The 12,896-nt window shown below is 34.5% G+C and overlaps 3 protein-coding genes and 1 long non-coding RNA gene across 18 annotated transcripts; 2 read left to right on the top strand and 2 right to left on the bottom strand.

Moving 5' to 3' along the window:
- Nucleotides 1-633: 633 nt before the first annotated feature.
- On the bottom strand, nucleotides 634-1,321 carry AT5G09435. Its single transcript, NR_143210.1, has one exon. It is a non-coding gene; the product is annotated as an other RNA (long non-coding RNA).
- Nucleotides 829-5,907, top strand: AT5G65685 (UDP-Glycosyltransferase superfamily protein). Of its 12 annotated transcripts, none has more exons than NM_001345706.1 (14): nucleotides 829-1,379; nucleotides 3,084-3,192; nucleotides 3,427-3,460; nucleotides 3,534-3,612; nucleotides 3,705-3,833; nucleotides 3,945-4,149; nucleotides 4,236-4,370; nucleotides 4,452-4,556; nucleotides 4,693-4,791; nucleotides 4,883-5,012; nucleotides 5,090-5,137; nucleotides 5,235-5,345; nucleotides 5,419-5,507; nucleotides 5,587-5,853. In NM_001345706.1, exons 1-14 carry the CDS (start codon nucleotides 1,289-1,291, stop codon nucleotides 5,687-5,689), a joined length of 1,467 nt encoding a protein of 488 aa, NP_001329966.1. In that variant the 5' UTR covers nucleotides 829-1,288; the 3' UTR covers nucleotides 5,690-5,853. The 12 variants fall into 12 exon arrangements, with proteins under 12 accessions (NP_001329966.1, NP_001329962.1, NP_001329960.1 ...); NM_001203694.1 differs by lacking the exon at nucleotides 829-1,379 and adding an exon at nucleotides 3,219-3,255 and having other exon boundaries at nucleotides 3,022-3,122; nucleotides 5,587-5,809; NM_001345709.1 differs by lacking the exon at nucleotides 829-1,379 and having other exon boundaries at nucleotides 2,335-3,192; nucleotides 5,587-5,907.
- Nucleotides 5,908-5,940: 33 nt separating this feature from the next.
- AT5G65687 (Major facilitator superfamily protein) lies at nucleotides 5,941-9,133 on the top strand. The gene is made up of 13 exons (NM_148164.5): nucleotides 5,941-6,236; nucleotides 6,513-6,644; nucleotides 6,739-6,840; nucleotides 6,945-7,049; nucleotides 7,145-7,220; nucleotides 7,305-7,379; nucleotides 7,466-7,571; nucleotides 7,664-7,760; nucleotides 7,843-8,113; nucleotides 8,196-8,315; nucleotides 8,415-8,543; nucleotides 8,628-8,706; nucleotides 8,800-9,133. Exons 1-13 carry the CDS (start codon nucleotides 6,154-6,156, stop codon nucleotides 8,901-8,903), a joined length of 1,479 nt encoding a protein of 492 aa, NP_680469.1. The 5' UTR covers nucleotides 5,941-6,153; the 3' UTR covers nucleotides 8,904-9,133.
- A 44-nt stretch (nucleotides 9,134-9,177) lies between these two features.
- Nucleotides 9,178-12,761, bottom strand: PCK2 (phosphoenolpyruvate carboxykinase 2). Of its 4 annotated transcripts, NM_148163.3 has the most exons (10): nucleotides 12,578-12,761; nucleotides 12,166-12,473; nucleotides 11,667-11,839; nucleotides 11,417-11,570; nucleotides 11,188-11,272; nucleotides 10,523-11,096; nucleotides 10,191-10,435; nucleotides 9,944-10,113; nucleotides 9,692-9,860; nucleotides 9,254-9,598 (listed from the first exon to the last, which is right to left on the bottom strand). In NM_148163.3, exons 2-10 carry the CDS (start codon nucleotides 12,462-12,464, stop codon nucleotides 9,455-9,457), a joined length of 2,013 nt encoding a protein of 670 aa, NP_680468.1. In that variant the 5' UTR covers nucleotides 12,465-12,473; nucleotides 12,578-12,761; the 3' UTR covers nucleotides 9,254-9,454. The 4 variants fall into 4 exon arrangements, with proteins under 4 accessions (NP_001331433.1, NP_680468.1, NP_001331431.1 ...); NM_001345716.1 differs by having other exon boundaries at nucleotides 9,178-9,598; nucleotides 12,166-12,675; NM_001345715.1 differs by having other exon boundaries at nucleotides 9,255-9,598; nucleotides 9,692-10,113; nucleotides 12,578-12,682.
- Nucleotides 12,762-12,896: the final 135 nt, after the last annotated feature.

The raw sequence follows: 12,896 nt of genomic DNA, 5'->3' as shown, positions 1-12,896 counted from the left end.
ACTTTTTAAAACACTTTCAATACTTGCGAAACTGTATTTTAAATATTGGGAAAACAGAGAGAATTAGAGAGGAAACATGTTCTGAACATTATATTTATTACCACTCGTAAGTCACTTTCCATTTGCAGGATTTACTTATACCTAATGGTGTCAGATTGAGTTTGTGTCTCTTTTACAACAGTATCGCACCTTCTACATCCAATAGACAACTAATGAAAGCTAGAATCAATCAAAACAGATTTACACTAGAAAGAAAAGGATGATACCACATTGAAAAATTGATGAATGTATGAACAGGATGGTAACAATTTAACTTAGAATCGAAATTTTGGTATGAAATCCTCTGAAGTCTGAAGAGTTTTAGGTTTAGTTGAAAATTAGAGTACTGTAGTAGTTTGAGATCCTCTAGACGAAGCAGAAGGTTCCATCAAATTCTATTTGTTTCGCGGGCCAACCCGCAAGCCCGATATTTTATGGACATATGTAGAGTTCAAGCCCGCCCTGTGATGATGCTTATTGGGGCAAGCTGGTGGGTTTGTGGGCCGCTTGACAAAAGAACATTAAAAAAAGACAAATTTGATGGACAATCATGATTGTTGTGGTTAGTATACATACTTTTGAGGATCGGATCATGCAATGAGTGAATTCTTCACTTTAATTAAACTCATCAGATTCTCTCACAGTAACAACTAACAAACAAAGGAAACAAACTCATGAAAAGCCATCCAAGGAAAAAAGGAAATCTTTATGTGACCGTTAAGTGTTTCTTGTCAAATATTATGTGACCGTTAAGTTTATCTTGTCAAATATTATGTGATTGTGACCGTTGTTAATTGTGATTAGCAATTTCCTTGTTTCTTTTGAACCTCTTTGCTCCCCTTATAAATAAATAGATGAGAGACGCTCTCACGCAGTCTCAACAACGCTTCTTCTAATTCTTCCTTGAGAGACAAATCAAAACTCTCTCTATTTCTTTCTTTCTCATCTTCTTCCTTCAGAGACAAATCAAAACTCTCTCTTTATACATAAACTCTGTGGATTCCGATCGATGATGATGATCCAAGTAGAAGCCGACGACGATGATCCAAGCAAAAGCCGATGCAACATCCGTAAGATTTCAGACTGATCGGAGCCGAAATTAAAGCATATCATCGTTTCATAGATTGAATGATAATCTCCTTCAATCCACGGCCGTCGTCTACCGTCCAAAACAAAATAGATTTCAGTTCACCGGATAATGATCTAGCCACCGAGATGCTTTCACCGGAGACAACGAGGAACTAAGAGGATGGCGAAAGAAAACACGAAGACGCTCTCGTTTGTGGTTTCAAGTTTCAGAACAAGCACGAGTCGCCGCCTGAGTATATCACGACTTTTAGGTATATTACTTTACTACCCTTTTTCTTTTTTAATAAAGATTATGATTTTGATTTTAAAAAGAAAAAAAAGATTTTATGTTTTTCCGTTCTGATTTTTCTGATTTAAAACTAATCACAAGGTTTTCACAAATATTTTTTTAAATAAATTGTTTTAATTTTTGTTTTTAATAGATTTTTTAGTGTTAAATTTTAAATATGTGTAAACTATTAGATACATTATCCCGTCCATAATATGAGGTCTTTAAGAGGTGTTTTAGGTTTAATATGTTTTGCACATATAAATTTTTAACACTTATTCTTTTTATTTAAAATTGTTTTTAAATTTGTATTTTATGCACTATTTAATTTTTGTTTTGATTTTTAAGTAATATTTTAGATAAAATGTTTTATTTTTTAAAATATACATAATATTTTTGTTTTTAAGTGTTAAATTTTAAATATGTGTAAACTAATTGGACACAACATCCCGTCCATAGTATGAGGTCTTTTAGAGGTGTTCTAGGTTCAATATGTTTTACACATATAAATTTTTAACACTTATGTTTTTATTTAAAAATTAAATTACTACTATTTTAAGGTTTTCGATTTTTTAACTAATATTTTAGATAAAAATATTTTTTATTTTTAAATATATAATATTTTTGCTTTTAAATGTTAAAATTTAAATATGTGTAAACTAGTTGGACATAACATCTTGTCCATAGTAAGAGGTACTTAAGAGGTGTTCTAGGTTCAATAAATTTTATACATATATAAATTTTAACACTTATGATTTTATTTAAAAATATATATATTTTTTTTAATACCACTATTTTAAGGTTTTTGATTTTTAAAGTAATATTTTAAATATATATTATATTTATGTTTTTAAGTATTAAAATTTAAATACTGTATGTGTAAACTAATTGGACATAACATCCCGTCGATAGTATGAGGTCCTTAAGAGGTGTTTTAGGTTCAACATGTTTTACACATAAATAAATATTGTAACACTTATATTTTTATTGATTTGTTTTTTAAAAATTTGTATATTTTTAATACACATTGTGTTCTAGGTTCATAGTAAAAGGTGATTAAAAGGTGTTCTAGGTTCAACATGTTTTACACATATAAATTTTAAACACTTATAATTTTATTTAAACATATTTTAAAATTTATATTTTATACCACTATTTTAAGGTTTTTGATTTTTTAAGTAAAATTTTATATTTTTAAATATATAATATTTTAAAACAAAAATATTAAAATTTAAATATATGTAAACTAGTTGAACATAATATTCGGTTCATAGTATGAGGTCTTTAAACACTTAAGAAAATTAACTTACTATGTTTTTTTTATGTATTTTTGGGTTACTTTTATTTAATAAATTATGGGGTCTTCCCTCTCTCGACCAAAAAAAAAAAACATTGTAAGGTGAGTTTTGAGAGTAACAATAATATTGGGGTATATTTTTAAAAATATTGTAGTGGTAAATACCGAATTTCCATATAGTTTCTGTGTGGCTTATATTTGTCCTTTTATAGGGTGCAATTTTAGAGTAAAGATAGTATCTAGGTTTAATGTTAAAGATTCTAATAATGATGGGGCGTTTTCGTGTTTTCTATTTATTTAAGCTCCATTTATTATTACCGGCTGTTTTCTATTTTGTCGTTCCCGGTAAATTTTGCCGGCGAAGATTGAAACTTTTCCAAACGATGCAAGCAACGGCGAATCTTCCGACGATATGGAATCTGTCGCTTCGTGGGTCATCCTCTAAAGTCCATATAGTGAACCCTAGGCATCGAAAGTCTCACGCGCTTCATTGTTTGAGGTTTTGAGTTTCGTCTCCTTCGTGAGATTTCTCTTTCTGCTCTGTTCGATCCGAATTCTTCAGGTTGATAGTAATATTAGTGTAGCATTTTACAGAATTTAGTTAATTTCATGAAATCATTGCTTATCTAGAGTGAACCTTTCTCAATCTTTCTGGTTTGTGTAGAAGAATATTTTGTGTTGCAAGAATTGATTTTGCTTCTCTGTAATTAAACTGGATTCTTTTCGATTCCAGATCAGAAGGGCATGAAGAGTTTGACAATTCTCAGGTTACTCTTCTTTGGTTTGAAGTTTGCTATCTTCTCTGATTTTCTAGCAGAATGTAACTAGTTTAGTTCACAGAAAAGTCTTGGACAATCTTCTATTACAAAAGAAGCAAAACATAAGGACATATGGAACCTCTTTAGAGAAGCTCAAAAAAGTAAAAACAAAATTGGTTGCTATTTGTTTCGGTTTCATATTCTGAAAGTTAACTCACCCGATTGGATTGTGTCGTCTTTGTTGTGTGATTAGATATAATGATCTTAAACAAACAACGCCTAGCTGCAGTTGACGAGTTAGAACAGCTAAAGAAAGATAAAGAGGAATTGTTAGAGAGGATAAACCAATTGGAGGCAGAAAGTCAGATTGTAATCAAGAAAGGTCTCATTTTTTTGAATAGTCTCTATAGTTTTTGATGATTTGTATTCAAGTGAGCGATGTGATACTAGTCTTTTGAACCCTGAAGCTTATCTTGTACCATGTTATAAGCAGATAAGTCGTCTCTATTCTGGGAGTTGCTTCTCCGTATTGATTCTATGGTTATCAATGGACTAGTTAACATTGAAGAAGCTTCATCCATGAGAAAGCTGGTTAAAGAGCATGAAGCGAACATCTCTGTATTTCCTCTTGATGTCCTGCAACAAGGAGATGCCGAAATTCTAGCAGAACTTAGACGGTTCACAAATAAAGGCAAAAGGTGAAAATTCTAGTGGACTTTATCTTCAAGCTTATTTCACATTTTTTTAATTTATGTTTTGACTTGTATTTGTCAATTGATTCCAGGAATGGTCTCCATGTGATTCATATTTGCACCGAAATGGCTCCATTAGTTTCTGTTGGACCTTTGGCCTCATATATAACAGGATTGTCTTGTGCACTCCAAGAAGAGGGTTACATGGTTGAAGTTATATTGCCAAAGTATGAGTCAAATCCTTCAGAAAAATATACTTTATAATATCAACTGTGAAGTAGAGTCTTATTAACTATATTCATTAACAGATATTCTACACTTGATTTGGACGAAATTGAAGGGCTTCGTGAAATCGAAGCCGATGCATATTCTTATTTTGATGGCCAGCTGCATGCAAACCGAATATGGAACGGGTGAGTGAGCTGTTGCAAGTTATTCTTCTTATAATGTTGATATTTTTCAGTGTTTGTAAAAGAAGAATTGGTAAAATATTGTCAAAACATTCCATTTCTTCCTAAATTTAAGGCAAAGAGAACCTTGTTTATGCAGAGTTGTCTCTGGAATAGGAGTGACACTTATTCAACCAGTGTATTACTCGTCAATGTTTAGCCGTGATAAAGTATACGGGTATCAGGACGATTTTGATAGGTCAGTACTTCAATTTGATATAGTTGAGCTTGAATCTACATTTGTTTTCAGACTGGTTTGGTTTATATGTGTTATCTGAGAACAAAATCAGATTTGCATACTTCTCTCGTGCTTCATTGGATTACATTGCAAAATCTGGAAAGCAGCCTGATGTTTTACACATTCACAACTGGCAAACTGCAATAGTTGGACCGTTGTTTTGGGATGTTTTTGTTAATCAGGTAAAACACCTCTTCAAACTTTCAGCGTTTGTTCACCTCATAGTTTTCTTATTGCCATCTCTTTGCAAACTTTGTAGGGACTTGAAGGTACTAGAATACTCTTGACATGCCAAGACTTTGACAAGGCATGCCACTTTGCTTTTTCCCTTTATACTACTTTATACACTCTACAGTCTACATTGGCAAAATTGACAAAGAACTTCTTGTGCTTGTGCTTTTTAGGGTCTTGTACCTCCTGAAAAATTGGAGCTATGTGGGCTCGATCCAGCTGAACTTCACCGTCTTGATCGCTTACAAGATAACACAAATCCACATTTTGTTAATATTTTGAAGGTAAGTGGAAGACAATAACACACAAGAATTATCTCCAAGTTACATATTCTTGTTCTCACATTTCTTTACTTAGGGCGGTGTTGTCTACTCCAACAAAGTTGTAATAATGTCATCCTCACATAGCTCAATCCCTGGTCTCGAACCAACTTTAGCTATCCACAAGTAAGTTACTGACACTTCAAGTTATCTCAATACCATCAATCACTGCATAATAATTGAAATCTCCTTTCTTGAAATCTAGGGACAAGTTGTTTTTTGCTCCCTTTGGAATGGACAACTCAATGGAGAAAGACTTGTGTTGTGACCTTCACGTCTCTGCATATACTTCCATTAAGAACCTATGAAAATACACAATGATGAACAAGATGAATGATTATTTATCATATTTTCACATTAAAAAAAAAAATTGTGTCCTTGTGTTTAGTGAGAATAGTTGTATCTACTTAAATGTTTTTCCAACTAACAAATTTGGATTCCTGAATTAATTAAAAATAGATTTTATGTTGTTAAGAAAAAAGGAAATTACACTTTTTTTTTTGTTTTTGGTCAAAGGAAAATTATTGTACACCTTATTTTTTGTTAACAAGAAGATATTGTTTTGATTTTTGTTATTAAAGTGATAAAATAGAATTAAAATTCGGATAAATCAGAGTATTGAAATAACAGTTCGTCAGAAGTAAAAGATATACCCAAATCAAAACAGGAATCGGATTCAGAGAAGGTCTCTCTCTGTATTTATCAAAATTTTGTTCCTTTTTACTAAAGAAAGACAGAGTGTTATTGAATCTGACAGCGAAAGACAGAGATAATGACGAGAGTTGGCCAGAGAGATTCTCCGGCTAAAGAAGAAGCTCCGCCGGCGACTAAAAAACGATTTTTGACTCCGGGAAGGTAAAAAAATCGGAACTTTTGTTTATTTCTTTGGTGGGTTTTGGAAGTTGATGACGATTGTGATCTCTTTCTCTCTCTCTCTGGTTTGTGAAAACGATTTAAGCGTGATTGTATGACAAAACAAAATCTATGAATTGGGTGAATTTAGATTTCCAAAAAGTAAGGCAAAGATTTCGTGTTTTAGGGTTGTGTCATGTTTAGATAAGTGATTTGCCTAGCTTTGTGTTTTTTTTTTGACTAAGCGATTCTAACTCTTGAGGGCTTTTTATGTTGTAGATTCGTGACAATCTTGTGTATCATTAACTTGATAAATTACGTTGATCGAGGAGTGATCGCGAGTAATGGTGTTAATGGAAGCTCAAAAGTATGTGATGCCAAAGGGGTTTGCTCTGCAGGAACTGGAATTCAGTAAGTTTTTTTGTTCTGAATTTTGATTTTGAGAATAATTATGTTTATAGTTTTATGAGAAAGACTTAGACTTTGTGTGTGTCTGTTGATACAGGGGAGAGTTTAACTTAACTAACTTTGAAGATGGTCTTTTGTCATCTGCGTTTATGGTTGGACTTCTTGTGGCTTCTCCAATATTCGCTGGATTGTCAAAAAGGTTTAATTTTTATCAACAGTTTCATATATTTGTGTTCTTGTTTTTTGGTGTGTACTTAAGAATCAATGTTTTGATTATCTCTGTCTTTCTATACTTTCTTGCAGATTCAACCCTTTTAAACTAATCGGTGTTGGATTAACTGTTTGGACTATTGCTGTTATCGGTTGCGGGTTTTCCTACAACTTCTGGATGATTGCTGTTTTCAGAATGTGAGTGCTTTATTTAAAATTCCATGTTTTCGCCTTTTTCACTCTGGTTTCTGTATATTAACTAACAATCTTTTCTTTTGTAACTTTGCCTATAGGTTTGTTGGGGTTGGTGAGGCTTCCTTTATTAGTCTTGCAGCACCTTATATCGATGATAGTGCTCCTGTTGCAAGGGTTAGTTTTCAATTCTGTTGTTATTAGTCTTAATTTTTTGCTAGTTTACTTACTTCTGATTGTTTTTTTTGTCTTTCTTTCCAGAAAAATTTCTGGCTTGGACTGTTCTACATGTGTATACCAGCAGGAGTTGCTCTAGGCTATGTGTTTGGTGGATACGTAAGTTTGCTTAACTCTTTCTATGGGTGCAAGTTTTTTGCTTCTGAGGAAAATGTTTTTATAATCTATTTGCTTTACCTGTTCAGATTGGAAACCATTTAGGATGGCGTTGGGCGTTTTACATAGAGGCAATCGCAATGGCTGTCTTCGTCATTTTGTCCTTCTGTATCAAACCACCGCAGCAGCTAAAAGGTGATACTAGATACTTTTTAATCAACATTGCATAATCCCTTCTGGATGTTTTGCCAATTTTTGACTAAAATGTCCCTCTTCTTTGCGTATAGGTTTTGCTGATAAGGATTCTAAGAAACCCTCTACATCTATTGAAACGGTTGCTCCTACAGATGCAGAAGCTTCACAAATTAAAACCAAAACCCCCAAGTGAGTTTCGCTATCCTCTCTTCTTTGTTACTGTCTATGTAAAAGACAACTATATATACTAATATACTTCTTTTTGGGGCAGATCCAAGAACCTGGTTGTCCTATTTGGAAAAGACTTAAAGGCTCTTTTCAGCGAGAAAGTATTTATTGTAAATGTTCTTGGTTACATCACCTACAACTTTGTGATTGGAGCTTACTCATATTGGGGACCAAAAGCCGGTTTTGGTATCTACAAAATGAAAAACGCGGACATGATTTTTGGAGGACTTACAATCATATGCGGAATAATTGGAACATTAGGTGGAAGCTATGTGCTTGATCGCATAAACGCTACTCTTTCAAACACCTTCAAGGTAATAAAGAACTCACTAAACACCTCTTAGTTACTATGAGTGCTCCGTTTTTTCTGATTACCTCTTAATTGATCTTGTACAGTTACTAGCTGCATCAACTTTACTCGGCGCAGCGTTTTGTTTCACTGCTTTCTTGATGAAGAATATGTATGCCTTCATCGCTTTATTCGCAGTGGGAGAAATTCTAATCTTTGCACCACAGGTAACATAATCAAATCTCAAGTATTTTGCCAAAAAGCTAATCTCTGTTTCTTTTTTTTCGACTTGTTTGATCCGAATGTCATTTTGCTTTCTTGTGCAGGCTCCGGTTAACTTTGTGTGTCTCCATTGCGTGAGACCAAACTTGAGACCATTGTCAATGGCTTCTTCAACTGTTTTGATCCATATCTTAGGCGATGTTCCTTCTTCTCCACTTTATGGGAAAATGCAGGTTTGCATTCATCATTAATGACTTGAAACAAATTAGTTTTACTTTTTAGGATTAGATTTATTAACCCTCTCAATTGTTTTGCAGGATCATTTAAAAAATTGGAGAAAATCAACACTTATCATTACTTCAATCCTCTTCCTCGCAGCTATTATATGGGGAATTGGTAAGGACTCAAATTGTTTTTATTTTTTTTCACTCATCTCATAATCTTTTGGTATAGCTTAGTAAATTTGTTTGTTTAATTGTTTGTGTGTAGGGATATTTATGAATAGTGTGGATAGGTCTAATGAAGTAAGTGAAGACGATGAGGTCGAAGAAGATAAATTGGAAAGCAAAACAGAGAACTCTACTCTCGCCTAATTTTTGAAGACATTTTTATCATTTTTCTTCTTCTACACGACCAAATAATTCCTTAGTCCTACTCCATTGTTTAATTGAACAACAATTCATTTGATTCATTTTCTTTTCCTTATAGATACTATTTCTCTGTTTCTTTTGTGTACATAAACCTAATTTTTTGGAATAATATGTTTTAGAGAGGGAATTTTTCTTCTCGAGCTTCCCTAAAAGATTCAACCATTACAATTGTTTCTTAATTTCATGGATTTTTTTATTACTTATGTTCACTCTCTGTTTTTGTTAATAGCTAATAACATGTTCAAATATCTCCATACTTGAACATTCATGGAAGAAAGAAAATAAAAGAATTGTTCTCATTTCAATTGGAAATAATATGACAGATAAATCAAAGTGACACCAAAACAAATTGGTGTTTTTTTCGTTTTATTTAAAATTGCCGTTCTTACTGAAGTCATTAACAAAAAATGGGAAAAAATTGGGAAGTGAAAAAAAATAGTAGTCTTATTTTGGTTAGTAAAAAGGTTTGTTTTTCATCATCATCTTCAATCACTTTAGAAGTTAGGACCAGCTGCAAGAATCTCTTCAGTCAATTTTCCATCATCACCAATCTTATGACTTGTGAATGTCTCAAAATTGCTTTTAAACAAACCAGCCAATTTCAACAATGTGTCCTCATAAGCCATTTTATCAGGCCACTGCACAAGACACACATAACCAAAGATGTCAAATAAAGGAGTTAATTTCATTAATAAAAAGTATATATGTTTTCTGCTGTCTATCTGACTTACTGCATTAATAGGTTCCAGTATCTCAGAAGGAACTCCTTCTACTTCATTTGGAATCTCCAAACCAAAAATATCTGTTTTACGGTAACTTGCATTCAGTAGACTACCCGAATGTATAGCATCGATTATCTTTCGTGTATACGCCAACTTGATTCGGCTTCCAGTTCCGTAGCTGCATATTTTATCACCAATTTTAATACTCTTCTTGTTTGTTTAGCTAGTTACTTATAATTGAAGTAGAGATGGATGGTTAACCTTCCACCGGACCAACCGGTGTTAACAAGCCAACCGGTGGCTCCTTGAGCCTGCATTTTCTCAGCCAACATAGCAGCGTACTTGGTTGGGTGTAGCATAATGAAAGCAGCACCAAAACAAGCTGAGAATGTCGCTCGAGGTTCCTTAACTCCTTCCTCTGTTCCTGCAACCTACAAAATCACATTATTCATTACGAATCGATTAATTAAAAGAGAACCGAACCGAACCAAACCAAACCGGCACTTACGAGAGCAGTGTAGCCACTGATGAAATGGTACATAGTCTGAGCAAGATTGAGCTTGCTGATTGGCGGCAACACACCGAAGGCGTCACAAGCCAATAGGATCACGTTCTTCGGGTGTGGTCCAACGCACGGTATCTTCGAGTTTGGAATGTACTCTATCGGATAAGCCGCACGTGTGTTCTCCGTCACTGATTTGTCAGTGTAATCCACTTCTCGTGTATGCTCATCAAACACAACATTCTCCAAAACTGTCCCCAAAACCAAAACAAAAAAAGTGAAAATGTTATGGAAACGTACAATCTAACATTTGTAAAGTGAGTTTTGTTTTTAAGTACCGGTTCCAAACTTGATAGCGTTCCAGATATCAGGCTCTTTGTCCCTAGCCAAATCAATGCATTTCGCGTAACAACCACCTTCGATATTCGAAACTCCAGCCTCACTCCAACAATGTTCATCATCTCCGATCAAATACCGGTTATGGTCAGTCGACAACGTAGTCTTTCCGGTACCAGAGAGTCCGAAAAAGAGAGCAACATCTCCATCTTTGCCCATGTTACAACCAGAGTGAAGAGACAAAATCTTTCTCTTAGGCATCAAATAATGCATCACACCAAAGAGTCCTTTCTTCATTTCTCCAGCATATTGGGTACCTAGAATCACCATCTCTCTTCTTCCTAGGTTTATGTCCACACTCGTCGAAGATGTCATGTAATGAGTGAAACGGTTACACGGGAATTTCCCCGCGTTGTAAATCGTGAAATCGGGTGTCCCGAAATTCTCTAACTCCTCAGGTGTTGGACGGATACACATGTTGTGCATGAATAGTGAATGGTAAGCTCTTGCTGAAACAATTCTCACTTTGATTTTGTTCTCTGGATCCCAGTTTAGGTATTGATCATTCACAAACACCTAACAATAAAATCATACAAAGTCTTTAATATATAGTCTATGAAATTTAATTACAATCTCATTTTGAATATAGTAGTCTATGTCAAGTTACCTTGTCCAAGGAGTTTAAGTAATCAACAGCTCTCTCTCGGTTCACCAAAAAAGTTTTTTCATCCATTTCAATGTTTGGTGATCCTCTGTAACCAAAACGAAATTATTATTTTTTAATGTCAAAACTAGAAAAACAAATACTAAATTTTGATGCATGTGTTGTCATATATAATTTGGTGATCTTCAATATATATGTGAAGTGAAATGCATGTAGATAGGAAGTGACTCACTTTCCCCACCAGAGTTCGGCCTCAGTGGTATCATCCTTAACCACACGCTTGTCTTTAGGAGACCGACCGGTTTTGGCTCCAGACAATGTAGCCAACGCACCGGTCGATGTCACAAACGATCCCTTCTCAAACTTTATCGCTTGCTCGTACAACTCTGCAATCATAAAAATTCGGAAGGTGATACAAAACATGAAACAACATTAAAAATAGGGCTCTTAGTTAAAACGGTGGCGTTTTAGGGATGTATTACCGGCGGGAGAGAGGTTGTGAAGGATGTGAGTGAACTTCAAGCCACTGTCGCTGACGTCAGCAGCCGGAAGTGACGTAGGAGTCACTGGCACGTGTGCTACTTTAGCTGCCGAAGTCGGATCTCCTCTTATTAACTTCGGTCCTGTCTCTCTCGTCAACGAAGCCAACGATGCACTGTCCAATATTTCACCAAATTATGCATTCGTATCATTGTTTTCTCAAAATTCATTTTTTTATTTTATTTTTTATGATTGCATGCAAAACTAAACAAAATTCAATCATACGATTATGAGAAACCACTATATATATCATTACGCTATTTCACATGTTTAATCTTCAAATCAAAGATCTTTTTTTGCTTAAATCACGATTCCTTATAATTTTGTGATTTGTAAAATTAGTAAACATAGATTGGCCTAATAACTTTTTACATTCCCCATTAATTATTGAAAATAAATTGTGTTTTTTGGAAGTTGAGCTATATTCAAATGTAAATATACCTGACGGATTGAAGCATGGTCTCGCTGGAGACAGGAGTAGTCGGACCACTAGTTCCGCTGACTCCGCTGGCGCTGCCATCTCTAAGAGGAGTGGTAGGGGCAGATCGTTTCTTCTGGAGACTGTGAAGCTCGTCGATGGTCTGAAAGTTGACCCGCGGTGCGATGTCATCCTGGCAGACGTCTGCCGGCCCTGGAGATTTGCCGCCCTTCTCAGTCGTGATCCTCGGAAGCGCATCACGGGCCGCCGCAGCCGAGAAACTGAAGTCTCCACCGGTACTTTCGTTTCCGTTTCCCGCCATTTCTACTAACTTGGGATTAAGATTAAACAACACAATTAACACAAACACACGTATAAACAAAGTATATACACGTATATGAATTTAAAGAGAGGTATGAAGAACAATGTTAGTACCGAAATGTGTCTTTCTTCTTTTGTTTTGTAGAAGATTAAGAATGTATAAATACAAAAGAAAAAGAACCAAAATTGTCTGAAAGAGAGACTAATGGTTGTGATGAGATTGGGAGGGGTAGCATAAGCCGGTTTTATAGGTTCATTGACTCAGTAATTAACGCGTTTTAATTAGCCTGCATAATCGTGTTTTTTCTATAATTAAATGATGACACTCACGTTATACTCATATAGAGAGTATAATCTTGATTTTGTAGATAATGCAACTATTTGTCCACTATTGTGATAATTAGGTGACTAGACATTACGTTGATTATAGATA

The sequence above is a fragment of the Arabidopsis thaliana genome, chromosome 5 (genome assembly GCF_000001735.4).
Source record: "Arabidopsis thaliana chromosome 5, partial sequence".
NCBI classification, from domain to species: Eukaryota; Viridiplantae; Streptophyta; class Magnoliopsida; order Brassicales; family Brassicaceae; genus Arabidopsis; species Arabidopsis thaliana.
The sequence above is the reverse complement of the archived record's forward strand: the minus strand, read 5'-3'. Positions and strand labels throughout refer to the sequence as shown.

Bases quoted from the DNA above. Each gene is read 5' to 3' on its own strand.
- AT5G65687 (NM_148164.5), top strand. From the start codon at position 6,154: ATGACGAGAGTTGGCCAGAGAGATTCTCCGGCTAAAGAAGAAGCTCCG. The intron at 7,050-7,144 runs GTGAGTGCTTTA...CTTTGCCTATAG, and splicing joins ATGATTGCTGTTTTCAGAAT to GTTTGTTGGGGTTGGTGAGG. The intron at 8,316-8,414 runs GTAACATAATCA...TTTCTTGTGCAG, and splicing joins TTCTAATCTTTGCACCACAG to GCTCCGGTTAACTTTGTGTG.
- AT5G65685 (NM_001345709.1), top strand. From the start codon at position 2,942: ATGTTAAAGATTCTAATAATGATGGGGCGTTTTCGTGTTTTCTATTTA. The intron at 3,613-3,704 runs GTAAAAACAAAA...TTGTGTGATTAG, and splicing joins CTTTAGAGAAGCTCAAAAAA to ATATAATGATCTTAAACAAA. The intron at 5,508-5,586 runs GTAAGTTACTGA...CTTGAAATCTAG, and splicing joins CCAACTTTAGCTATCCACAA to GGACAAGTTGTTTTTTGCTC.
- PCK2 (NM_001345714.1), bottom strand. From the start codon at position 12,464: ATGGCGGGAAACGGAAACGAAAGTACCGGTGGAGACTTCAGTTTCTCG. The intron at 10,436-10,522 runs GTACTTAAAAAC...TTTTGGGGACAG, and splicing joins CGCTATCAAGTTTGGAACCG to TTTTGGAGAATGTTGTGTTT. The intron at 10,114-10,190 runs GTAAGTGCCGGT...GTGATTTTGTAG, and splicing joins TCAGTGGCTACACTGCTCTC to GTTGCAGGAACAGAGGAAGG.